The sequence below is a fragment of the Canis lupus genome, chromosome 25 (genome assembly GCF_048164855.1).
Source record: "Canis lupus baileyi chromosome 25, mCanLup2.hap1, whole genome shotgun sequence".
NCBI lineage: Eukaryota > Metazoa > Chordata > Mammalia > Carnivora > Canidae > Canis > Canis lupus.
Genome location: NC_132862.1, coordinates 41,985,146 through 42,010,656, shown reverse-complemented (window position 1 = coordinate 42,010,656; position 25,511 = coordinate 41,985,146). Strand labels below are relative to the sequence as shown.

General features: G+C 50.0%; 1 protein-coding gene and 1 long non-coding RNA gene across 19 annotated transcripts in view; one reads left to right on the top strand and one right to left on the bottom strand.

Moving 5' to 3' along the window:
- The window catches only part of TSPAN9 (tetraspanin 9), a 199,489-nt gene that overhangs the window by 85,392 nt on the left and 88,586 nt on the right, over positions 1-25,511 (top strand). For 2 of the 18 annotated variants that reach the window (XM_072799408.1, XM_072799397.1), the window contains exon 1: positions 16,424-16,734. The exons of the other annotated variants lie outside the window; for them this stretch is intronic. In XM_072799408.1, coding sequence (XP_072655509.1) covers positions 16,704-16,734 — 31 coding nt within the window. In that variant the 5' untranslated portion in view covers positions 16,424-16,703. Of the gene's footprint in view, positions 1-16,423; positions 16,735-25,511 lie in introns of those variants that run through there. 18 annotated transcript variants of the gene reach the window in all.
- Positions 22,126-24,880, bottom strand: LOC140617646 (uncharacterized). Its single transcript, XR_012017834.1, has 2 exons — positions 23,379-24,880; positions 22,126-22,466 (listed from the first exon to the last, which is right to left on the bottom strand). It is a non-coding gene; the product is annotated as an uncharacterized lncRNA (long non-coding RNA).

The following is a 25,511-nucleotide window of genomic DNA, read 5'->3' as shown; positions in this document are numbered from 1 at the left end:
TATAGGGATTGAGGAAGAGTGGGGCCTGGGCGGGGAGGAGCTGGTCAATCTCCATTCTCTTCCCAGGTCAGGTCCTGGCCCTCTAAGGTGGCTCCCCATCCCTCCTTCCCTCTTGTCTCCATCAGCAAGACTCTTGCTGAGCAATGAGTGAGTAAGATGTGGTCCGTTACTGGACCCGCCTCTTCTCCTAGCTGGTGCTGGTGTGTGGATGGATGAGCTCAGGTCTGGATGCCACTCAAGAGGCAGGTAGTGGAGAAATGTAAGGTGGTGATCTCAAGTGGCATTAAATGGAGCGAGGAACACGAAGTGTGTGCATGCTTATCTGCTTGTCATCTCTCTCTTCTTTCCAGAGCCCCTGGCAGCAGTCTGCCTGGATGGGACTGTCTGTGGATGCAATCGAGAGCTCCATTTTCACATGCTCTTGAGTTTCTTCTGACCATTCCAGCTTTTGGACAGGGGTGTTAAGAGAGGGTAAAGGCCCTCCATACGCGGGATGCTCTGCCCTTCCTTGTGGTGAGCAGAAGGTGCTCACTCTGTTTCGGGTGGTCAAGGATAGCTTGGCTTCAGGCTGGAGGAGGATATGATTGACTCTGGCACTCGCAGGGAGGAGATGTGGGAGGAGACTGCTCTAGGAAGTTGAGCCACAGAGTTCCTGTGTTCTGGTGGAAAGACCTTTGGCCTGGATATGAGCAGCTCTGATTTCTGGTTCAGCTATCAGTGAGTTTGGTGTCCTGGGAGGAGTTCTATCCCCCGTGTCTCAGTTTCCCCATATGTCAAGTAGCAGTAGGTATACCTGCTCTCCCTGCTGCCAAGGGCAGTGATAAGGACCATGCGAGTTAACAATGCGATAGCCTGGGGAAAGTGAAAAGTGCTGCTCACAAGTAATATGATACCATTATTAAATATAAATACTGTAAACACTCAGAGCCAGAGGTGTCAGGGATGTGAGTGATTACAGCTGTAGATTCAAGGGTAGGGGTCGTGCACGTAGAGCCTGACCTTTGTGAGGCCCTTGCAACTCCGTTAGCTCTTTGGAGGAAGAAGAGGCATCGCGCTATCTTGGAGGGCTTGGTAAAGGAGGTGGTTTTTAAATGTTATTTGAAGGAGAGAAGAAGCCTGTGGCAAGGATCCTGGTGGGCAGGTGGCTTCCTTTTGGCCAGAAGTAATAGGGTCTAGAAAGGTGCCAGTCCTGGAGAAGGGGAAGGTGAAGGATGCAGGGGAGCCTTGAGATGTGCTCCGTGCCCTGAATTAGACTAAGCCATCCCCTTAAGACTGATTATGGGGTTCTTTCTTTCCTTGTTTTTGGGAGGCAGTGTGGCAATGGAAGGGCTCTGGTTTAGGAGTCAAATGTCTTGGAGAAGGGGCCAGGTGTCCTGAATCTCCTCCCTATCATCTTCTAGCATCTGTGACCTTGAGCAAGTTCCTTTAGTTCTCCAGGTCCTTCATCTGGGAATCATGATAACCGTCTCACAGGGTTGCTGTGAGGACTGAGTGAAGCGAAAAAGCAACTTGGAAATAGAAGTGCTCAAAAAAATGTCACTTAAATCTGAATTTCTCCACTATCCATCTCATTTATGGTGTTTACTGGAAACATTCGAGAACCTTTTGCTATATCCACATTGGTCCATGCCAGAGTGTAGTGTTTGTCTTCCTTTCTGTGGAGACAGACTTTACAGTTTTTCCAGTTTCATCCCAGCAACTGGTATTCTCGTGTCATTCCTAACCGTGTCCTCTTTGCGTCCAGATATTGGATAGCATGGAGTTTGTATTGAATGTCCATTTTTGGGGAAAGATCCAAATTTGTAAGCAGCTTTTATGAAAAAGCTTCTAGAAGCAGAGATCTTTCCCTCTCTGTCATGAAAATTATACTCCTGGAAGCAAAATGTAAATGGCAGGTCTGTGTAGCAGCAGGAAGAGATCACTGAGCAGGGCTCTGCTGCCGGGTGCGACTGGCCCTGGGCAGGTCGGCTGGCTCCTCCCAGCCTCAGACTGCCTCAACTAGAGAATAGGATGGACTTATAGGTCAGACCTCCCAGTGAGCCACATAGGAGTGTTGGGGTGATGACATGGACCCCGGAATAGAGTAGCAGGACTGTATGGCAGTGGCACCTGCTTGGAGAGCTGCCAGGTCACCATCCCATTGTTACCTGTTGGGTAAGGACACCGAGTCATACTCTCTCAAGTCTGTTCTGTTTCTAAAGTTCTTTGAGTCATCGAATCATGGGATTATATCTCTACTTGGATGGATAACAGACATCCTAATGTATCTAAAAGTGCACTTTTGGTCTCCTCTACCCCCTGACCCCATGTCCTTTATGGAACAACAGGATCCATTCTGTTATTCCTAGTTCCACTGCCACAGCCTTGGTCCAGGGCTCGATCCATCATCTCTTGCTTGGATTATTATACTATTCCCTGCCCGTGTCCTCTAGCTTAAGGCTGAGACCTTCCCTGGCCATCCTGCTCAAAATAGCTGTCCTTCCCCCATGCCCTGGATTCCTGGTATCCCCATCCATCTTTATTTTCTACATAGCATATATGTATATGTATATGTATATGTATATGTATATGTATACACACACACACACACATATATATTTTACTTCTTTCTTATTTCTTTATTGTAGCTCCCTTGTCCTCAAATCAGAATGTAAGCCCTAAGAAGGGATTTGTTTTCTCTTCTGGTTTTATATACCACCTGAGAGCTAGCAACTAGATCACACAACTAATCTGTGGATCTTTAGAAATTGCTATTAATCTGGGAATTACTGTCTGCCCTCTTGTCAAGCTTTTCTTGATGGCTGATCCCTCAGCCCGGGAACTCCCAGTGGCCCCTGCTGTCCCTCCCTCCCCACACCAGAATCCTGTCCTCCCTGCATTGTTAGTGATTCAGTCCTGTGTGTCCTCTGAGCAGATTGGGCAGGTAAGGTTGAGAGCCGGGTTTTATACTTCTAACCAACCCCTTTTCCCCAGCACAGACCTAAGATGTAACAGAAGGTGCTCAATAAATTCATTATTCATTCATTTGCTGGCAAATGTTTTAATGAAATACTGATGATGGATGATTAAAATTCAACCCTAGAAATGATCTGCATCTCTGGAAGTCATGTTGTGCAGTCCCAAACAAGGGGGTACTGACCAGATTGTGGTTTGTGCTTGTAGGTAGGATGTGGAAGGGCGTGCATGGTGCAGTCTCCAGGGTGCATCTCTGGGAATGTGGCAGCCGGGGGACAGGTGCTCCTTGCATCTGCTTCGAGAATGGCCCCAGTCCCCAGAGGATGAGGATGGCACCTATTTCTTTAAATTTCCATAGAGGATTGAAGCTGCTCCTTGAGATTTTAAAATACGCTGTATGGTCCCGATGGTGTCAGGTAGCTAGTTTATGGGTCCCGTCCTGGTTGTGATAACTCAGGCTAGGCTGGATAATAAACGAAAGTGGGACAGAGCTGCAGGATAAATATTGCTACAGGGCATCTCGTGCGGCACAAATCACGGGGAAAATATCTCCCAGGCTTTTCATTTCTCCTCTTCCTCCCTGGCCCTCTGGCAGCAGCTGGCAAAGCGGGATCCATCTATCATAGTGTCCCCGCCCCCAGCCCCAGCACTGCTTTCTGTGCACTGAGGGAGGGAGGGATGCAGATTGGTCCTTGGATGCGGGTGCTGCTCTGCAGCCAGGGTGGCATTGGGGAGCCAGCAGGGACTGCGTCAGGTCTCCTGTCTGTGGCCACTGTCTGTTTCAGGCAATGGACCACTCTAGCTTCGCAATCCTGTTTATCTCAAAGTGAGAGAATTTCATAATTGGTTGGTCTCTGGAGGTGAGCGTTGAGTCACCCAGAGAATTTAAAAGCAGCTTCCTGAGTCCCACGGTAATGCAAGAATCAGCACCATGGGAGTCTAGTTTTGAGTGTTTTCCATGGACCTTCCCCTGCCCGTGGGGGCTCCTGGTGCCCACGCCTGGTTGGAGCCACTGGCCACATGACCCTGTTTGTGTCCAGAGGGAGGGGGTGAGATGAGTGACCAGTTAGGTGGTGAGAGGGACTGGTTCATGTGACCCACTCTGGCACTAGATCCATCAGCACTGTCACTTAGTAAGGCTTTCTCCAGCTTTAGAATTGTGCTTGCTTTGTAATCAACGGCAACCTGCAAGTATTGATTGAGCCCCTGGGGAATACGGAGCTGTCTAAGGCATGTAGGCACAAAAAGTAACTAACTGCATGAGGCAGGTGAGTCTATTAAATGAAGAGGGTGGTCTCGGCAAAGCACCTGACCATCCACCCCAGCCCTCCCCTTCCTGAAATGTAGGAGTCATTCTCAGCTTTTTCTCTTGGACTCCACATCCAACTTCCCCACCTTGATTCTGCCTCTGGGCCCCACTTTCCCAGTTTAGGTGCTCTAAGTGTCTTACCTGAATGTTATAATAGCTCCCTCGTTGGCCTCCTCCAGCCTGACTTCTGCCGTGTACGGGCAGAGTGGCTGTGCCTATTGACCTGGTTACCTGTGCCTGGTGTATGGACGACGATGCTCATTTTTCTCAGGTAGATTAACTTCACTGGCACCCTCTGGTCCTGGGGGAAGACCCAGACTCTTGTGTGGCCTTCCAGGTCCCTTGCATGGGGCCCAGCCCTGCTTCTGTAGCCCTCACAAGTGGCATGCACCAGGTCCACTGCCCTTCTGGCACTTCTTGATTTTGCCAAGTACTTCCAGTCTCTGGGGCACACCTGTGCCATTTTCTCTCCCTGGGATGGGGACGCCCTTCTCCTTTATATCTGGCAGACAGACTCCTGCTCATCCAGTAGACCCAGCTCAGTGCCCCCATCCAGTGGAAGCAGTCACCTCCATATCTGTGCCCATTGGTATTATACCACTTGTCACATTCTTGTGCTGTTTAATGAATTTGTTTTCTCTGAAAGTTATTGTTTGTTTTATATATCTCTCCCTCCGTCTCCCTACTTCTTAAATTTTAAGCTTCTTGGGATCCCTGGGTGGCGCAGCGGTTTGGCGCCTGCCTTTGGCCCAGGGCGCGGTCCTGGAGACCTGGGATCGAATCCCACGTCGGGCTCCCGGTGCATGGAGCCTGCTTCTCCCTCTGCCTGTGTCTCTGCCTCTCTCTCTCTCTCACTGTGTGCCTATCATAAATAAATAAAAGTTTAAAAAAAAATTTTAAGCTTGAGAACAGAGACCGACTATGTCTTAAATTGACCCCTTCTGCCAATGTTTGTTGAATGAATATAGTGGAAAAGACACTGATCACGCAGTCAAGAAATGTGGGTTTTCCTATCAGTTCTGTTATTGCCTTGCTAGATGACCATAGATGAATTAATTCTTTCCTCTGGAAGCTCATTTCTTCCTCAATTGTGAAGAGTGTTTGCATGTATGCATGACTCTAAATGACTTCCAGGCCACTTTCCAGTTCTGACATTCCCAGATTCTGGGTGTTAGAAGAGGGAGAGAGGTCGATGTGCCCATCTTCACCAGCATGTATGCCTTGCCATGCCTGCGGCCCTCCTCTGGGTGTCTAGTTATGGGCCCAGCACCTGGTTGGTTTATCTGTGGTTCTAACCGACATGGCTGGGACCTCAGGAGCCTCCTGATTTGGTGATGTAAGTAAGAGGGCTGCCTGGTTCTTCAGCCTCTCCTTTCCCGCCTCATCTTTTCTTCCTTCCTTTTGGAAGAGATGGCCAACGAACACTCATAAGGCTCTTGTCACCAGCTTTGTGCCCTGCATGGTATGGAGTGTTGGGATGAGCCTCTGACTTCTCGAGTGTTCTGTGGACACGAACCCTGTTAAGTGAAGGCTGTCATGTGGGATGTGTTGCATCTCGCTGAGCTGTGAGGCTGGGGAGCAGGATAGTCCCTCAGAACTGAAACCCAAACTGGGAGAGAGAAGCCCCAGAGGGTGGCACAGGAGAATCCGTCTTCCTGGGCCTTGATCCTAAAAGCATCTGCTGTCCAGGCTCACGGAGGTAGGCGGGGAGACAGCCCAAGAAGGAATGGAAAGGACGGCATCCAAGTAGGGGTGTCCCTGTGAGCCGCAGCGTGACTGCCTTGGAGGTGGTATGAAACAGGGAGCTGACAGAGGCTGGGAAGGTCAGCATCCTGGACTGGGAAAGCCAGGCTGCTTGAGCTTCCTGTGTCTCTGGGCTCATTTCCCTTAGTGCTTCATAGACTCACTCCGAGAGGCCCAGCCTGTCTGGCAGTGCTCATGGAAGCCAGGAAAGCCCCGTTCCAGCTGGTCAGCAGGCCTTCCAATGTGAAAGCCCCTGGGGAGGGGGTACAGTCTCCTTGGCTTTCCTGGAGACTGTTTCTAGGCCTCAGTTTCTCTCTCTGTCTCACTCTGCTCCACCTCCGAGGCTGGGTTGGGACCGGCACTGCACATTGCAGTCAGAGTTGCTTTATAAATAGAAAGATACTTAACACCGACCATGGAACCAAGCAGTGAGGGTGGCTCTGGGCAGTGGTGTTTTAAAAATGAGCATTGATTTCTGGGAATCTACATGCTGCATATTAAACAGACCCACACTGGCTCCCCGGGCTCTGCTCTGCCCTGCACCCTGCTCTTATTCCCTCTCAGGAACACTCACTGCCTGTCCTGCTCCTCAGAGGGCCCACAGAGCCACACACTAGGGATCTGTCTCCCTTCACCTCTGGGGGCATTCTCTGCCTGCATCTGTCCATTGCGCATTCATTCATTTTCACCTCTTATGAGGCAGGCACTGGGCCAGGTTCTGGGATTCAAAGATGACCAGGAATCCCCTCCTGGTCCCTCTCTCCTCCCCATTCTTAGCATCGAGACTCACAGAGCAGTGTGCAGGGCAGGCATCTTAACACAGGGGCTTCAGAGAACGCTGAAGAGAATGTCTAGTTTTGCCTGTAGTAGGGAGGGAAGAGGCTTCATAGAGAAAACAGCGTGGCCAAGAGGGGGAAGTACATTCCACACAGGGAACAGAATGCGTGAAGGCACAAGTGGCTGACATACAGCAGGCATCTCATCACTGGTACTGAGTTTCGTGTACGCCAGTGGGTTGTGATGTCCATGTAATACACCTGTTTCCTCCTCCGAGCCTCCCATGCTAGTAGAGGATCCTCGGTGCCTTTGGTTGATTACCATAGCTTGTCTCTTGGTCCAATCACTGAAAAACTTAGTTAAAGATAAACCAAAGAGTTGAATAATCTCACCACCACTAATACTTCCTTCCTTTTCCTTTGGGAACTTGCACTGCATTCTGGGACCTAGTCACAGGGGAGAAAGCGTCAGGCCAGTGTTAGAGAAAATCCAAGGAAAACTCACAGCAGGTGTTCCGTCTCTACATCATTCCCTCCTCCCTGCTCTATCCCCCCAACTGCCACTTGGCCGAGGACCATGCATCTTTTAGGCCCCACTGAATTCCATCCAGTCTTTTCGAAAGGATCCACCGGAGCTTTTCTTCAGACACTCCATAAAAACTGGAGCCATTGACAATGTTTCCGCAGTGGAATGAAACAAGCAGGATTGAGTATATACATATATACACACACAAATAAATTACACTTGTATTTGTATATGTACATTACAAGTGTATGTCTTATCCCATTACAAATAAATTATATGTATAACCCGATAGTGTAAACAATGATACGTTGGCCATTTTAATTTGTATTTCCATGACTTCTAGTGTTCCTAAGTCTTTTTGACAATTTGGAAGCAAAGCAGCAACATCCCTCTTCATGGAAGTTGTTGGCACAGAGTCCACAGCCCCGGTTGGAGATGCAGCCCAGGAGGGTGGGCTGGGTGCCACCTGGGGTCCTTTGAGCTCTGCCTGGGGAAGGGGTCTTGCCTGCAGATTGGAAGCTGCTCATGGGCCTAGAGCAAGTCTGGCAGTTTGCTTGACTTCCAGTGGGCGGCATGTGCTGTGAGGGGTGTGGGACATGGCCCTCTCGTTTATTGCTGTGGGCCAGGCTGTGTGCTTCAGCCTCTCACTGTTACAGACTTCTTTCTCCTCTTTTTCTTTCTTTTCTTTTCTTCCTTCCTTTCTTTCTTTCTTTCTTTCTTTCTTTCTTTCTTTCTTTCTTTCTTTCTTTCTTTCCTTTTTTTTTTTTTACCTTTCCCTGCTTCTTCACCTCCTTTTTCTCATCCCTCCTTACCATATTGGCGTGATATTTTATTGGCTTATTTTTCTCCATTTGCATTTCTGTCTTCAGTGCACATCTTGCCCCATAGGGATCAAGAGGCTCTGGATCCTAAGTGCTTCACCCAGTGCCTGACACTCATGCTCTCAATAAACATGAGCAGTCTTCTTCCTTTCCCTGAAAGTTTAGTTGTAGTTTTCACAAAAAAAAAAAAAAAAAAAAAAATTCAGGCAGAGGGTAGTGTAGAAACAGTTACCCTCAGAAAGCAGTGTATCCGGGCCAAGGGTACAGGTGGGCCTCTGGGGGCTTGCATCTGCTCTTTTTTTTTTTTTTTTAAAGATTTTATTTATTTATTCATGAGAGACCCAGAGAGAGAGGCAGAGACACAGGCAGAGGGGGAAGCAGGCTCCCTGCAGACAGCCCGACGTGGGACTCGATCTTGGGTCTCCAGGATCACACCCCTGGCTGAAGGCGGCGCTAAACTGCTGGGCCACCAGGGCTGCCCTCGCATCTGCTCTTGACTGCCAAGGCTTGAGAACGGGTAAAGCCCGTGGGAAGGGGCAGGTGAGCTTTCTGGGCAAGTCTATGTATCCGCCACAGAGGGTCTGACGGACAGTGGTGGAGACCACTGTCCAGGACCCTATGGCTCCTGCTGTCCCCCGTTGTTCCCGTCACACATGGGATCTGGTTGTTTGTCCTCTGATGTGGTTTCTCCTGGGAGGCTGGAGGAATGAGAGTTATTCGGTGGCTTTTCATGAAGAGGAATGTGTGATTTGAACAATGCTGGGCCCAGGATGCCCTGGATTCCTCAGTCCACACTGGCATTAGACAGGAACTATCAGGAGCTGGAAATAGGCCGTGGGGCTCCAGAGGGAGGGCTGATTGTTTGTGGCAACCCCATGGTCACCATCTTGCCTCATCCTGGAACCATGGATGCCGCAGACAGGAAGGCACCTCCCAAAGTCATCTAGGAAGGAAGGGACCATGCTGCTTCCATGCTGGATGCATTACACACCCGACACTTGGCTGCTCGGACGCCAGGTGGGGCAGGGTTCAGCCTGCCCAGGGTGGTAGCTGACACCTGCTTTGGTCACCTGCCCCTGTCCTTAACAGTTCTCTTGGGAAGGCTTCCCTTTGGATTTTGAGTCCATTCCTCTCATTCTGCCCCAAATGAAGCGAGACAGAGGCCATCATCCTTTGCAGAGAGCCTTTAAATGGAGATGGGGGAGGGTATGATATTTTTTTTTGTTTTGGAGAACCAGTGGGAGGTGGTGTCTACTTTCGACACATGAGGCAAGACAGCTGAGCAGAATTTGTAATGGATAAAATATTGGCTCAATTCAGAATTGGTTTTCTCTAGTTTAATGGGGTAGGAAGGTATATAGTTCTGTGCTGAGCTAACTTCATGCATTTTTTAAACCAACTTTGCTTCAGCAATCAAGAGAGGAATACATGAATAAATAGTCCATATAATATGTTGTCCATCTGAGATTTTGCTTCTCTCTGAGGTGGGCACTGTTCTCCTAATTTTGTAGGCAAGTACCCTGCACCCACATTTCTAGCCAGAGCTCTGCCCAGTGGATGACTCAGGGATACATTTTCACAATGCCAAGACTTTCTGTATCTTCTCATGGTACATGTAACATTTTGGCATTTTTAAGTCCATTTCCATCTCAGAGGGCAAATCAAGTATATTTCCTGCAACTGGGTAAACCTACCTGACCACGTGCGGCACCTGCAGGAAGTAGCCAGCTCTAAACTCATGCCTAAAAAGTCCCTTTTCTCATGGGCAGTCACTCCATGTCCTGAGACCCTCGTGGGCTGGACATGTCACCTCTGAAGATCCAAGGCCACCCTTCTCAGACTTCGTGACTCAGTATGTGTGTGCGTGAGCGTGCACATGTGCATGCTACATCTGAAAAGATGCTTCATGAAATTACCATGTGAGATACATGCTGGTGTTTTCTATTTAATTTTTAAAAATATTCTTCCTGACCCATTAAACTGATTTCGTAACCCACTAATGAGTAGTGGGCCTGCAGTTGGGAAAATGCTAATCTGGGAGTTGCTATAGATTAAAGCAAATGGAAACAATTAGCAAGTTAATTCATCTAGGTCATGGTCACACTACTATTATAGCTCAGATTCTTTATTTCTTGCAATTGGGTTTCTCTTTTATTGTCATTGATGCTCTCAAAGCAGGCACCTGTCCAGGAAGCCTGGATTTCACGCACCTCTTTTTTTTTTTTTTTTTTATGATAGTCACAGAGAGAGAGAGAGAGGCAGAGACATAGGCAGAGGGAGAAGCAGGCTCCATGCACCGGGAGCCCGATGTGGGATTCGATCCCGGGTCTCCAGGACCGCGCCCTGGGCCAAAGGCAGGCGCTAAACCGCTGCGCCACCCAGGGATCCCATCACGCACCTCTTAACAAGGACCCCTGTCAGTATGTTAACATCATCTTTCTAAAATAAATTTGATCTTACGACACAGGTTTTTACTTAATGGGTTATTTTTCGTAATAAAAGTATAAACAGAGCCCTGATTTACGAAACTGCTAATTTACTCAACAGTTTTTTTTGAATGTTTCTAAGGTTGAGTAAATTAGCAAATCCATAAATGGGAGCTGCAGATTGAGAGGTGTCACCTTCCTGCCCTCAAGGAGCTCACCCCTCAAAGAGGGTGACAGACTTGCTCAGGAAATGCGTTCTGAGAAGCACCACAGTAGAGGTACTGACAAAGGCTCAATCCCAAAGACTGTCTCAAGGGAGCCAGGAGGGCAGGAACCAGACCAGGAAGAGACAAGGGTTGAGTGGTGTCTCGTGGGACCCGCAGGAGTTCAAGTGGCAGGCCTGCCAGGTGGTGGCAAAAGAAATTTGGACTACAATCAACAAGGTTTTTAAGAAGTTGGAGCAACATAATGTCAGTTTATTTTAGAGTTGTGTTTATGAGGGCAAATGTAAAAGGTGTTCAGGAAATGAAAGCACCGGGAAGGAGCAACCAGGTGGGAGGTTTGGTAACAGTCTTTTTTTGGTTTTGTGAGAAGCAGGTAGTTGAACTTGGCCAAGGGAATGACATGAGGATGGAAAGAGGGCTGGCTTTTGGGACATGGGCACTTACTTGAAACTTCGGGCAAAGAGGTAAAGTAGCAGAAGCCTCAGGACAGGGCTTCTGGAGAAAGAGCATGTTCTTTTCCTAGCTTGGCTGTATATTCCTGGTCTGTGTGGTCCAGGATGAATCACCTAAGCTGTCTCCTCTGTCAGGTGGGGAAAGCAATGTTTATCTTGCAGGGTTGTTATGAGGATTGAGGAAAATAACTGTTGATGTCTTGGCACAAGGTAAGCCCTCCGAATTTTATAGCTTTACTGTCAGTGATCAGGGCTGAGAGGAAGGCTCCAGGATCTCAGTTTTGCCATAGAATTAACATGTATCCTTGGGCAAGTTACTTCATTAGTCTGGGATTTTTTTCATTTAGATATGGCAGGCATGGAGCTCCATGATCTCTAACATCCATTCTGGCATGAAAATTCTGTTATCTTCCGAATGTTGAGAGAAATAACTTACCAATACATTGGTTGATAGAATTGGGACTTTAAATCACAAGTGTGCTCTAACAATGGAGAGAAACCAATGAGATGAAAGGCAGCGTACATGTTACAGTACGCTGTACCTAGATTTATAAAACTGCAGGAATATTGAAGGGGGAGCTCTGCCTTTAATGCTGGACGTGACACCCTGGACAGGCCCTGGTGCTGCTTAGGGCTTTATGTTCGTGGTAGTCTGACGCACAGTATGAAGGGAGTTCAGTGCTAGGCTGCATGGATGGAAACAGAGCATCCAGATCAAGAACCATCACAGCTTGTTGCCCTTTGCAATTTTCAGATTCCATGGAGTTTGGTGTTCAGCCCATTCACTGACTACTCTGTCACTGATCATTTCTATGCACCTGCTAAGTGCTGGGTGCTGAGGTGGGTGCTGGAGGTACTGTATTATTGATCAGATGTGGTAGTTGAGGGCACCACATCTTAGGGAGGGCATTGGTAGACCAGGAATGTCCAGGAGGAGAGTAGGCAGGGCCACAAAGGATCTGTAGGTTGCTGCATGAGTAACAGTGGAAAGAAGTGGAGATGTTTTGCTTGGGGGAAGAGAAGGCTCAGGGGCAAAGCTTGGGAAAAGCTGGCACCTGGCTGAGGAATTAGGCCTTTGCTTTACTGTTCCAGAGGAAAGAACTAATTCTATTAGCCAGAATAATGATGATGATGATAATTAAAAGAAGTATTATCTACTATTTATTAAGTGTAGGGTGTGCCACTGAATCAGCTCCTGTGCATAGATCATCGACTGCATGTTGTTAGGCATTTATTGTACTCATAATTCAGATCAGGAAACTGAGGTGCAGGGCAGTTAAGTAACTTGTTAAGGGGAAGAGCTGGGATTTGATACTGATGTGGCTGATTTCACGGCCCATGTCTCCCCAAGCCCCATCCTTGTCTCTAAGATGGAAAGCAGAGGCAGGTGAGTGGTGCTTTATGGCAGTTAGAGCTGTGAGATAATGCCGGAGCAGTGTCCAAGCTGAGTTAGCTGGCTGCCTTGCAGGGTCTTCCTCGGGGGGGGGGCTTCTGCTGAGGGACGGAGGCTGGACATAAGCCAGTAGCTCTTCCTGGGCTCATTGGCTCCCAGGACAGCCCTGGAGGGAGGGAGGCACCATGCCTGTTTTGCAGATGGGAAAACCACAGCTCACAGGGGTTGAGTGGCTTGCCTAAAGTCACATGGTCCCTAAAAGACAGATCTGGGACTCAAACCTGGGTCTCATGATCCCATTCCATGTGCCCTTCCTACTGCCCCACTCTGCCTGCCGGCCCTTTACAGCAGTCATACCTTCTGTGATTCGCATTGGTCTTTTGCCTAGATCCATTCCACCTGCTCCTCCCTCCTGCTTTGCTGTATCTGACAGGTTACCTGTGACGGCCCTTGGGTCCCAGAACTCAAAACTGGCCTCAAACTGAGGCCTCAAAACTGAGCTCAAAAATAGCCAGTATCTAAGCTGATTGCAAGGTGGTACACAGTCTGTGTGCATGCATGTGCTCACATGTGTGTCTTGGAAGACCATGAGGGGGGTTTGAAGTCTGGAGGGCTGTGTGTGATATGGCATGGGCTGGTGGGGGAAGGCTGGAGGATCCCGGGGGGGCAAGTGGTCTCTCTCCTGCCCCTTATTAGCCTTTCCCTGGGGTGCTCCTATCTCTTTCTAGAAGGCAGGTTGGGAGGGAGCAGATTAGGGAAGTTCATTACTCAATTAATTCACCTAGATCAGACAGGCTTTCTGCTTGGGAGATGCTCTGTTGATGGAATGAGGAAATTGCAAAATTTGCCAGTCCTGGCTACTGATAGAGGGTGTCAGGAGGTGGGGAAGCTGTTGGTACGCCCTACCAGGTTCCCTTGAGCTTATGTGAATGAACCCTCTCTTTCTCACCCTGTGATTCTCTCCCCCCAGCCCCACAGTCCCCTTTTATGGGGAAGCACTTGGTACTGTGAGAAGAGTTGGCTGGGCTAGATTTTCAGGCTGCATTCATTCACTCATCAAGTGCTTACTGAGTCACTGGCACATGGTTGGATGCTAAGGGGACACAGCAGGAATTGACTCGTGCTCTGCTCTCTTGCAGCCGACAGTGTGTGAATCAGGGAGGCCATGTGATCTGGGGTGGGGAGAGTGGGAGGGCAGGTGTGTGTTGGGGTCATGAGGAGGGGGAGGTCTGTAACTGGACCATCAACTTGAGGAGCCTCCAGGCCAAGGGAGGGGATGCTACTTGACGCCTAGAATTGGGGCAGGCTGGTGGAGAGCTGAGCCAGGCCATGTAGCCCTCCCTAAGGCTGGGATAGCCACACAGGAGTAGAGTCCAGGACAGATGATGGAGAGGGCTGACGTAGGGCACACTGGGTATGTACTTTTTCAGCTTTGCTGGGGTGAGGGCATATCTGAAAGTGAACAAAGGCCCTATGCTGTATCTTTGATGACACATGCAGGAGGGAAAGAAAAGCAGCCCTGGAGTGACCCTATCCTACCATTCTGTTCTTCCTCCCCCTGTCCCCTCCACCCCCCACCGTGTCCCTCTTCATTAGGCAGGTCTGTGAGTATGGGCTTGGGCTGACAGAGTGATTTTGGCAGTTCTGTCCCTGCTGGAGAGGGAAGCTTTTGGCCGGGATTGTCTTCCCAGCTGGTGTGACTTCAGATTACTGACAGAAATGTTTCAGGGTGACTTTGGTGATTATGTGCAGATGTCTCTTCAGGAGATGAACCAAAGGGAGCCATGGGGCCTTGCACCCAGACAGCCTCCAGGCCTGGAGGATTTGCTGGAGGTAGTCGGACTGTGTCATTGCTTGAGTAGTGAAAGGAAGGGCTGGCAGGGACCCTTGAAATTCAGCATGCCTTAGAATCCCTTGAGGGTTTGATTAACGGAGGGAGCTCATCATGGTCCTGTCTCCAGCAATCCTGACTCTATTAGACCAGACTGGGCTCAGGAATTTGCCTTTGGTAGCAGAATGCCCAAGGTCTTGGAAGTAGGTGGCCTGGGTACCACACTAAGAGAAATGTGTTTTGGGGGGAACTCGGTACTTGAAAGGGGCACCGGACCAGGGCTGTGAACACCTGGTCGTGGCCCCTCAGTGATGGGCTGGGTGCAAGTGTCACCTCGGACACAGTGATGTGTGTGGCAGTTAGTTGAACTCCCCAGGACTTCCGTGAGGGTGCAATCCTTACTTAGGTGAAATCCTTTTGAACAGCATACACTTTTCTGTAGGTGCAAGCTGTTGTCATCGCTTTTACAGTTATAATAAAAATGTTCCAAAGAGTCTGTCTTGGTTGATTGAAGCCAAGGAAGGGCAGGGGAGGAGAGAAGTGAATCAGGCAATCTCTGAAGACCCGTAGCTTCTGGGATCTTCTTCCAATGAGAAAATTCAAGGAATTGCCCTCTTTCTCCCCCTAGTCCAGGTGGTGAATCTTTTTTTTTTTTTTTTTTTTTTTTTTACCACACAGGCAGCTGCTTCAGTCTCGAGATAGATAGGTAGCAAGAAGAGAGGCCCCAGAGCTCCCTAATTACAGCACCTTCCAGATCGCCTTTCCCTTCTCTTTGGTGCTGATGTTGCTTAAACCGAGCAATTAGAGCTGTGGGATGTTGCTGCGAGCTCCGGGCACCCATATTGCCCGGGGTGGTTTTGCTGATGTCTTGTGGCGTGAGGTTGGGGTGGGGATAGCCTGCACCCAGAGATCCCGTTCTGTGTGTCGCTTCTCAAGCCAGCTCCTGGTTGCTGGATGTCCTATGGGAGGGGGTGGGCTAGAGCAGGGCCTCCCTGTGGCACAGCTTCAGGGGACCTGTTTCCCAGAGAAGCAGGATAACTCTCCCCCTGCAGGTGGGTGGTGACAGCCCTCCCTGGAAGGGCCAGCCCCGAGGCATCCCTGTTTTGTTACTAAACTCTTCTGGATCCTTGCTCCCATGGTCTTTATTCTCATTTTTGGTGCCTAATGAGATCAGTAGAAGTATACATAATGAAAAAAGATAATGATAACAGTAATCAAGACGAGCTTGTCCCCTGACCAGACGTGGTTTCAGAATACCTGCAGAAGCAGTTGTTTGATAAACAAGCATTTGTTGAGCCTGGCTGTGTGTCTGGCCACGTGCAGAATGACTGAGGGTGGGAGCTGGTGTCAGGGAGAGGGGTGGAGAGGGACCCAGTAGATAAGCCATGCTCAGATAGCACAATGCTGACTCCCTCCATTCAGCCTGCATTTTTGGTGAGTGCTTGCATTGTCGGGGCCTGGGAGATGGGTACCATGCTAGCTCCAGCCTCGGAATTTCTGAGGTTGTCCAGGTGAGGCTAAGAGTCATTTTACTATGGAAACTCAGAGGGTCACATTCAGAAATGGAATCTGGGTGCACCTAACACAGCTCTTGACTCACTTTCCCCACAGCTGGTGGATTTGAGGGTGTGGCCTGGGAGTTTCCGGTCCCTCCAAGGAAGGTCCGGTGTTATGCGGGGTGGTGGACACTCCCTTTCCAAGCTCCTCAGGTCAGCACTCTTAGTGAGTTAGCTTCTTCTACCTCCAACCCGGGCCTCTGGCCCGCTGTGGCTACGTGCTATAGCTGGGACCGTGGAGCTTAAAATAGCAGGATGAGCTGGCTGCTTTGCATGTGGGGAGCCCGCCTGAGGCGCCTGAGGCATGATGGGGCAGCTGCCTGGAGTTGGGGCTCCATTGGCTCTAGCCACTGGGATGGGGAGTATTCTTTGGCGGTTTCTTCTAGGCTTGGGGCTGGGAGTACAGAACTTTGGTGGGTTGGGAACTCAGGTTTGAGTGGTGCAGAGGAGAAGCAAAGAGCTTGTCTTTCCAAAGATCTTTTAAAGGAATGCCTTGAACCTGACTGCAGAGACTCCTTCTGCATTGCCCAGAGGCCTTCGGCTTGGTGTCCTGTCTAGCCCTAGCTCTGGCCCTTGGTGCTGCCCAGGGTTAGCCATGTAGGGTCCCATTCCAGCCTAAGTAAAGGGAGAAAATGAGGCGCAGAGATGGGATCGAGGTGCTGCTGTATCAGGTCACGGTGGCAGAGTCAGCATGAGGACACAGGCATCTGGAGCACAGACAGGTGGGTGCTAACCACTGGACTCCCTCACTCCCCTGTTGCCTCCTCTAGGAAAGCCAAGATGGCACAGAGGACTGGGCAGGAGCATCCTCCAGGCATTCATTTGTCCAGCAAATGCTTGCTGAGTACTTGCCAGGCGGGGGAGCTCTGTTCTTTGGTGGAAAGATAGTAAGGAGTGAAACAGACCAAATCCCCGCTCACGCTCACGGAGCTTGGAGCTTCGGAGCTTCCTTCTGGTGGGGCAGAGAGATTGTAAACAATCAGTTAAGAGAAAGGTAGAGACATACCTTGTTTTATTGTGCTGTGCTCTGTTGCACTTTACAGATACTGCATTTTGTTTTTGCAAATTGTACTCAGCTTCGTGACAACCCTGCTTCGGGCAAGTCTATTGGTGCCATTTTTCCAACAGCATTTGCTCACTTCGGTCTCTGTATCACATTTTAGTAATTCTCGCCTTATTTCAACCTTTCCATTATTGTTACATTTGTTATGGTGATCTGTGATCAGCAATTACAGCTGGCTGAAGGCTTAGATGATGGTACTTTTTAGCAAAAAAATATTTTAAAATTAAGGTACATACTTTTTTTTAGATGTAATGCTCTTGCATACTTAATAGACTATAGTAATTTAAATGTAACTTCTATATGCTCTGAGAAACCCAAAATTCATTTGACTTGCTTTATTGCAATATTTGCATTATTGTGATATTTAATTTGTTGTGATAATTGCTTTATTAGAGTGGTCTGGAACTGAACTTGCAATATCTCCAAGGTATGCTTGTAAATTATATTATATGTTGGGAATAAGTGCTGTGGAAAAAGCTGGACAGGGTAAGAGAGTTACATGTGCTGGGGGAAGTGCAGTTTTAAGTGGGGTGGTCAGGGAAAGCCTCATAGAGAAGGTGGCATTTACTTGAAGGTGTAAAGGAGACAAGAGAATTGGCCATGCAGAGATCTAGAGGAAGAATGTTCCAGTCTTGAGAACAGCCAGCATAAAGGCTCTCCTGGAAGAAATAGCAAGATGGACAGTGTGGATGTGGTGGAGAGAGTGAGTGGGGTGTGTGTGTGAATTTTGTCTTACTCTGAGAGAGATGGGAAGGCTTTGAGCAGAGTAGTAATCTGACCTGACCTACATGATAAGGTCACTGTAGTACAGGAGCTACTTCCCCTTGTCTTTCTCTGGTTATTAGGCCACCTGTGGGGCACCCAGGAGACCAGACAGAGGGCATCTGGGACCCCTCTCCTCTGCCCTCATTCAGCGAGCATATCAGTTCAGCACGCCTCTCATCTTTTCTTTTCTTTTTTTTTTTTAAGATTTATTTATTTATGATAGACATGGAGAGAGAGAGAGAGAGAGAGACAGAGAGAGAGAAGCAGAGACACAGGAGGAGGGAGAATCAGGATCCATGCTGGGAGCCTGATGTGGGACTCGATCCTGGGACTCCAGCATCGCGCCCTGGGCCAAAGGCAGGCGCTAAACCGCTGCGCCACCCAGGGATCCCCGCCTCTCATCTTTTCTAAGAAGCCTTCCCAGATAGGCCAGGCCTCCCTGGCTATGTCTTCTGAGCCCTCAGTTCATACCACCAGTTCTGGCATGTGCATGTGCGCTTCTGTCGCTTGCTGCCCTGTCCTTTTGTTACTCTTCCCCTATATGGACCATTAGCTCCTAAGGGCTAATGCTCCTCAGTAACACCCACAGTGACAAGCCCAGGATGGGCACGGTGTGGAACTCAGGAAATCTTCAGTGATTAGAAACTGCTAGAGTGTCCTTTGTGTTTACGTCGAGCTCCTGTGAAACACATTGGAGGGTTCCAGTGTGTGTATGGATGGCAGCTTCTGTCCACCTGATAAAGTAGTTTCCCAGACAGTGTCTCATCTGTCCCTCACAATCCTACCTGCCCCCCTGGTTTACAGACAGGAGAATGGAAGTGTGTTTCTTCATTCCTTTGAACAGTTTTCAGACAAGAGAATGGAAGTGTGCTCATCCATTCATTCATGTGCTCAGAGAGCTATAAGCCTCTTGTCCAGGTCACACAGATAGTGTCAGAACTGGGACCTGGGCCCCAGTGCTTCAATCTGCCTGGCTCCCTACAGCATGAGTGTTTGTCTTGTGCTCTCCCTTTACGAGGCAGATAGGGCTGCACAGTTGAGTTGAGCATGCATTCATGGAAGGATCAGGGGTAAGCCAGGTTGGATGCTGGTCAGGCTCAGGCTTGGGGGTGGAAGGAGAGAGGGGCAGTGCCAGTGCTCAGTGTCTGTCCCTGCTGTGTCCGGCCGAGGCTGCGGGCTGGCATTTCCTCTGGCAGCGGTGTGGGGGAGGGGAAGAGCAGGTGTGCCCTGGCATTGGGCCCGACTGGGATATGGAAGCGCCCCTTGGGGCCAGGGCTTGGGGGATGAGTGACATGCAGCCACCCAGACACACTGGGCCTTGCGGAGCACAGCCACATTCTCTGAACTCCAGGCTGGACATCCAAGCCTTCTGGTGCTTCAGAAGATAGCCAAATCTGGTGGGTAACCCCAGAAAGGGCCTCTAGAGGGGAGGACAGATACTAGTGATTTAGCAAGGTGAGTGCCCACCAGAAAGGATGAGTGAGGGTGGTGTCAGGCATGTCCAATACATGGGTTGAGGTAAGTACATATGGTGGAGGCAGGGGTGAGGTTTGGGAGCCATGTGGATGGTGTGAGGGATTTAGTCAATTGTCTTCAGATTTCTTAAGTGTCCTCCACATACTAGGCTGGTCCTGCAAGAGGAACACAGGTGGGTTCATCCCCTCAGATCTTCCTGTGGTCTTGTAGGAAGATATTTATGCAAACTGCCATGATATGAGACAGTGGAATGAGCGCCCCAGAGAAGTGAAGAACAAAAAGAGGGCCTCTTAGTTTGGGGGATCCTTAGGATAAGAGTTTCATTCATGGAGGATGTGGCATTTGAGTTGAGTCCTGAACCATCTACTACAGACAGAGATGGGTGGGGGGAGACATGCTCGGAGAACAGTGAGGCACTCTGATTGCCCGGGGGGAGTAAGGCACAGGTCAGGGACTTGTGGGAAATAATGTCCACAAAGTACAGTGTAGAAGGTCTCGAATGCCAAGCTTGAGTGTTTGTGTTAAAGCCCCAGGGAGCCAGCGAAGATTATGAGCTGGTGAGAGGGGCAGTGTGGCGTCTCAGGGCCCTGTTCTGGTCAGCGATGGTGGCAGCATGTGGCAGGGGCCATTAGGAGGAGGGCGGGAGGCAGTTAGGTGTGGCAGGTGGGAGGTGGCGTGGGGCTGGCAGTCTTAAGGAGGGGAGGCTGTGACAGGGACCGTGTGTGGGTGCTGTCTGCATTCTGGGCATGTGTTAGGTAAGTCTGGGTCAGGGAAGCATGGTTCCCTGGGTAAGCCTGGGTCCACGTCATGGAAGACTGGGTTACAGCAGCTCTGCCAGAAGGACCTGAGAGGCTTGGGAAGAACATTGCAGGACTATAAAGGGTGTGGTTTGCTCACCTCCGCTACTTTGAGACTAGAAAGATGCCTCTGAGGTCCCCTCAGCTGGAGGCACCTTGACCTGCTCATCAGCTGCATGGATCTGGGCCCTCCTGAGGTGGGGAGAGGCAAGAGAGATGCAGTGGGATTTGGCCAGCGCTGCTGCCTCACTTTACGCAAGTAGCTGGTGGGAGTTGAGAGAACACTGGTGGCTTCATGCACCAGGAGACTTGAGAGTCCTTTGACAGCCAACTTCTCCCCAGTGGGGGTGCCCAAATATGTCTTCCCCCATCTGGTCACCACCCACCCCTCACTCCCTTCAGCTAGGGTGGAGCATGAAGGGTGTGCATGCTCGCTTCCTGTGATGGTTTCAGGGCCCTCTCTTTTCTCCATCTTTTTCAGAGCATCCCCAAGTGCTACTCACGCGCTGCTCTTCTCTACAGAAGTTCCAGGCCCAGTGGGGAGATGGAGGGAAGAGGGCAGGCAGCAGGCAGCAGTTCTTGAATCAGTGGAGGGTCCCAGCTGCAGGGGCCAGCTTCGCAGGTGGGCTGGACGCCAGGTCAGAGGGCGCTGTCCTAGCTAATGCGTCAGTGCCCCACATGGGGTGCTTTAGGAACATTGGATTTGCTGGGTCAGTACATTTCCATTGGTGCATGGCAATAAACCTCAGGCTTCATCACACTTCCCTGTACCTAGCGGTCTGGCCTTATCTCATCCTCCCTGAAGCCATCTGCCCTCTTTGATAAGTACTTATAACAAATCCTTTCTTTCTCTCTGTCTCCCTGGAGTGAATGGCTCAGTATATGCACGCACGTGGGTCTGGGTACATCTGTCCAGCACAATGCCTTGCACACCAGGCTCTTTGGACTTGGGATGAAAGATGGTGCTGGTTTGGGATTTTCTCAGGAAAAAGGGCCTGAGAGCCCAGGGTGGCCATCGCACATGGGTGGGTCACCAGCCTGTGCTTCCAGGGCTCAGCCTCTGCTGCTCCCTCTCACTCTGTACAGCTGCTCAAAGAAAAGAGTATTGCCCTTTGGGAGTGGCCATTCTTGCTCTTTGTGTAAAGACTCCCCTGTTCTAAGCCAAGGCACATTTTTCTAAAGAGCGCCTCTGAGACCCTCACTGCTTCACTCACATGTTTGATGGTGATTAAGAGCTCCTGTGTGCGAGCCACTGTGCCAAGGGCTGGAATGCAGAGGTGATGGTCACAGCCGGTGCTCTCAAGGAGTGCACACTCGGGCTCGGGGAGATTGGTGAAAAGGCAGTGCGATGCTCTGAGGGGCTCTGGAGCTCTAAGGAGAGGTCCCAGACTTCAGGAGGAGGCCACATAGGTGCCACTAGGCTGTGAAAGTTAGCCAGTCAGAGTGGGTGTGGAGAGTTCTAGAAAGAGGAAGGAGTGACTTTGATGTTTGTTCATCTTGGTAGGAGCGTAGGTGGAGGAGGGTGCCAGGGGGATAGAGTGGACAAGAGAAATAGGGCTGGGGTAAGCACCTGTAACTGGCATGTAACTGAATGGTAACTGGCGTCTGGGTCTTCTCTGCTCCAGCCCCACCTCCCTTTCATGTTCACTAGCTGCGAAGCTCTGTTTCGGCTGGGCACATGGACATGTCCTTCCCGCATGTCCTGGGCACTCTTCTCCCTCTGGCTCTCTCTAACTATTCCCCTTCTAGCACCCTCTTCCTCCCACCCTCTGTCTGTCTAGTCCTGCCTATCCTCCTGCTTCACAGGTGGGAATTTCAGGGCTAGAAGTTTGGAAAAAACCTTGAAGAACCAACTAGTCTAAGCAACTTGTTCTGCATTGAGGAACCAGAGATCACAGAGGTAATCCTGTGGGGTTTGTTGCTTAGGTGGCCCAAGGTGCGCATACAACTGGAAGGCCCTTCCTGAAGATGCTGGTTTGCACTGCGCATGCCTCGCATTGAGCTTGCATTCATTGGTTATCAAGTATTTATTGAGGCCTGCTGCTGGTCAGGCATTGTCCTGGGTACACCGTAGTGAGAAAAACAGACCCAGTCTCTGCTCCCTGTGGGTTCATGGTCAAATAGGAGAATCAGGCGGCAAATTGTCACTCAAGGAAACATTTGCTTTCAAACTGGGATGAGCGCTAGGCAGGAAGAGGCCAGTGGTGCTGAGATTGTATTATCGATGAGCAGGGGAGCTTCAATTTAGCCTGCAGGCAGGGGCAGCCAGCACTAGAAGAAACTTTTTTGAGGAACTCGCAAGAGCGCAGGGATGAGTAGAACTAGGTCAGGCAGTGAGTTGAAGAACAGCATTCTGGGCAGAGGGAAGAGCATGGGCAAAGACTCTAAGTAGAAGCGCGCTTGGAGGGTTCACTGGCTATGGCATACTGAGCAAGAGAAGACTTGCAAATGGGGCTGGATAGGTGGGCTGGGGCCAGTGGTGCCAGACCTTTTGGGTGTTTCAGGAATTGGATTGCAGTAGATAAGTAGACTGGCAATATCACACACACACACACACACACACACACACACACACACCCCTAATCTCAGGAAAATAGGGAGCTTCTAGAGAGATTAAAGTAGGGGAAGCACGATGAGTGAGAAGATGGTGTTGGCTGCCCCATGTAGAGGACTTGGGGCCAGGGTGGGAATGGTAGCTCTGCCCCGGGTGAGACATGGTGTAGGATGGGGCCATGGCAGTACCCCTGGGGACAGAAGCAGAAGGTGGCTCATCGGATAGGACTTGTGTTTGATTGGAGGCAGGAGCAAGTGACAACGAGGAGTCATGGGTGAACCTTGGGCTTCTGGCATAAGCCGTGGGATGAGTGTTAGGCCGTTTATTGAGAAGAGAGGGTATGACCAAGGGAGCAGGGCTAGGGCAAGGTCAGTCCCTCTGGGGCATGTGAAATTGGAGCTGCCTGTGAGGCAGCTAGTGGGGCTGCCAAATGGGAGCTGGGTATGTGCACTTGGGGCTCAGAAGCTGGGGCAGGCTCAGGTAAACATTTAGGTGACATCAGCAGGTGGATGGTCCTAGAACAGATGGGATGGCCAAATGCAGGCGTGTTGGGCAGAGGAGAAGGAGGCCTGGAACTGAGGGTCTGTCTGAGGAGGAGGAGCTGCCAGTGCTTACCCTTAGAATTTGAGCCATAGAATATTTTGCATTGATTATGTGTATTATCTTTGTTTAACTCCATTGTAATTCGATGGGGCCTGGGACCATACTTACTATAATAATTATGTTGATAAATCATAATAGTGCCTCAACTCCTTTGAACATTTCTGTTTCAGACATTGTGCCATGTGGTTTGCAGTTTTAACCTTTAATCTCTGTCTTATAGCCGGGGAAGTGTGCATTATCATCTCCATTTTATGGTTGGGGAAACTGAGATTCTGGTGGTCATTCTAGGTCACCCAGCAGTTCGGAGTCACCTGCTCCAGAAGCGGTCTGGACACAGATCCATCTAGTCCCAAAGCTCAGAGAGTTCCCATGACATTACCTCACTAGAGCTTTGCTCTCCGTGGCTGGGTCGGGTGGTGCGTATGGCCAAGGCGTATTGACAGCATCTGAGCATATGCCATTGTTTCCCACAGAACTGGGCCTAGCTGGCCCACAGTCACTAGGGCATGTGGTTTGTGCTGAGTGGTCTTCCTGATGATCCTTTCCCCTGGTTCCTCATGATCTAGAAGCCTGGATTTCAGCACTCCTGCCTGGGTCATGAGTGGGTATGGTTGGTCTACAGCTGTGACCCTGTTCCCTCGGAGCTAACTGCCCACAGGGTCAGCAGCACTTGCTCTGACCAGTGTGCTCACTTCTCATGTGTGGAGTGTGGACACATGGCTGAGAGTCCCTTCACAGTCATGATTTCTCAGTGGCAAGGAGTGGCCTCTGACAAGAGTTTATCATGCCAGCTCTTGGGCTCTGAGATGTGACCACAGTACTCAGGAGCTCACATGAGTTCCCCAGGGACTCAGCTGGAGGTGGACCTGCATTGTCCTTAGAGCTCCTCCAAAAGGCATGGCCCATCAGGGATGGGGAGGGGTCTGTGAGTAGCTTGGCCTCTGTCTGGTTCTCGTCAGTCTGTTTTCCCCTTCTTACCTTTCCTGAGTCTTCCTCCAAAATGCCCTGTGATCCATAAGCTTATTTATCCATCTGTCCATTTCCTCACCCATCCCATGCTGCTCTGTGTGTTGTGAGTATGGCTGTGAACAAAACAGTTGACCTTGTGGCCTTTATATTCTGTTATCTGTTGCTGGGAAATTTAAATTTCCTGAGCTCCCTCTTCAGGTTCTGATGGCTTCAGGTAGCCTGCTTTCCAGGAAAATTCCATAGAATTCTGGCTTGGGTCCCATCCTCTGGTTAATGAATTTGGGGCTCTCAGGCTATCCTTAGAGAGAACCTGGGACTTAGGCATGGTGGTCTTCCTTTCCCCTCTACCTACTGACACATTCTGAGTACCTTCCCTGTGGTGGTCATTGTGACAGGCCCCAGTAGGTCAGGGAGGGCGGGGTGCAGGGATGATGTGATTCAGACACAGCCGCTCCCCTCCTTTGGGAAGCCCAGTGCTCAGAGCAGAGGCATGTGGGTAAACTATAATTGCAGGCTGAACAAACAGCTGGTACTCAAAGGAGGGAGGAACAAACCTCTCTCCAGAGAATGAGGTACCCGGGCCACCCTTGACACTGTCCTGAGCAATTCTTTTTTTTTAAGATTTTATTTATTTATTTATTCATGAACGAGAGAGAGAGAGAGAGAGAGAGAGAGAGAGAGGCAGAGACACAGGCAGAGGGAGAAGCAGGCTCCATGTAGAGAGCCCGACGCGGGACTCGATCCTGGGTCTCCAGGATCACGCCCTGGGCTGAAGGCGGCGATAAACTGCTGAGCCACCCAGGCTGCCCTGTCCTGAGCGATTCTAACTGTGAACCTGCCACTGCAGCCAAACCCCATTTGTTTGTGTGTGCGTGTTTCTTTACAAGTCTCAGAAACTAAACACATAAAAAATAGAACCACCCCTAGTTCTTTTTTAACTCTGATCTTTTCACTGGCATTGTTACTATCCTTCTTGAATCCTGGCCAAGTATGGGATCACATGACCTTGTAGCTGTTTAATTTCCCTGGCAAAGAGCCTTACCCCGGACTCGGGACCCTCCTAACCATTCCTCACCTACTGAGCCTTCATGCAAACATTGTGGGATATGGGCCCCCTGCTAGAGACTGCTCCAGCCTCCTTCTCTTTTGGCACCACTGGTAAATGGTTTGCTTAGCAATTAAGGCATTTTCTGTATTGCCAAAAAAGATCCCAATTTTGGAGTTTAAAAATTGGGTTGGCTTAAGACTCCTCCTACAGTGGTGGCCCATCTC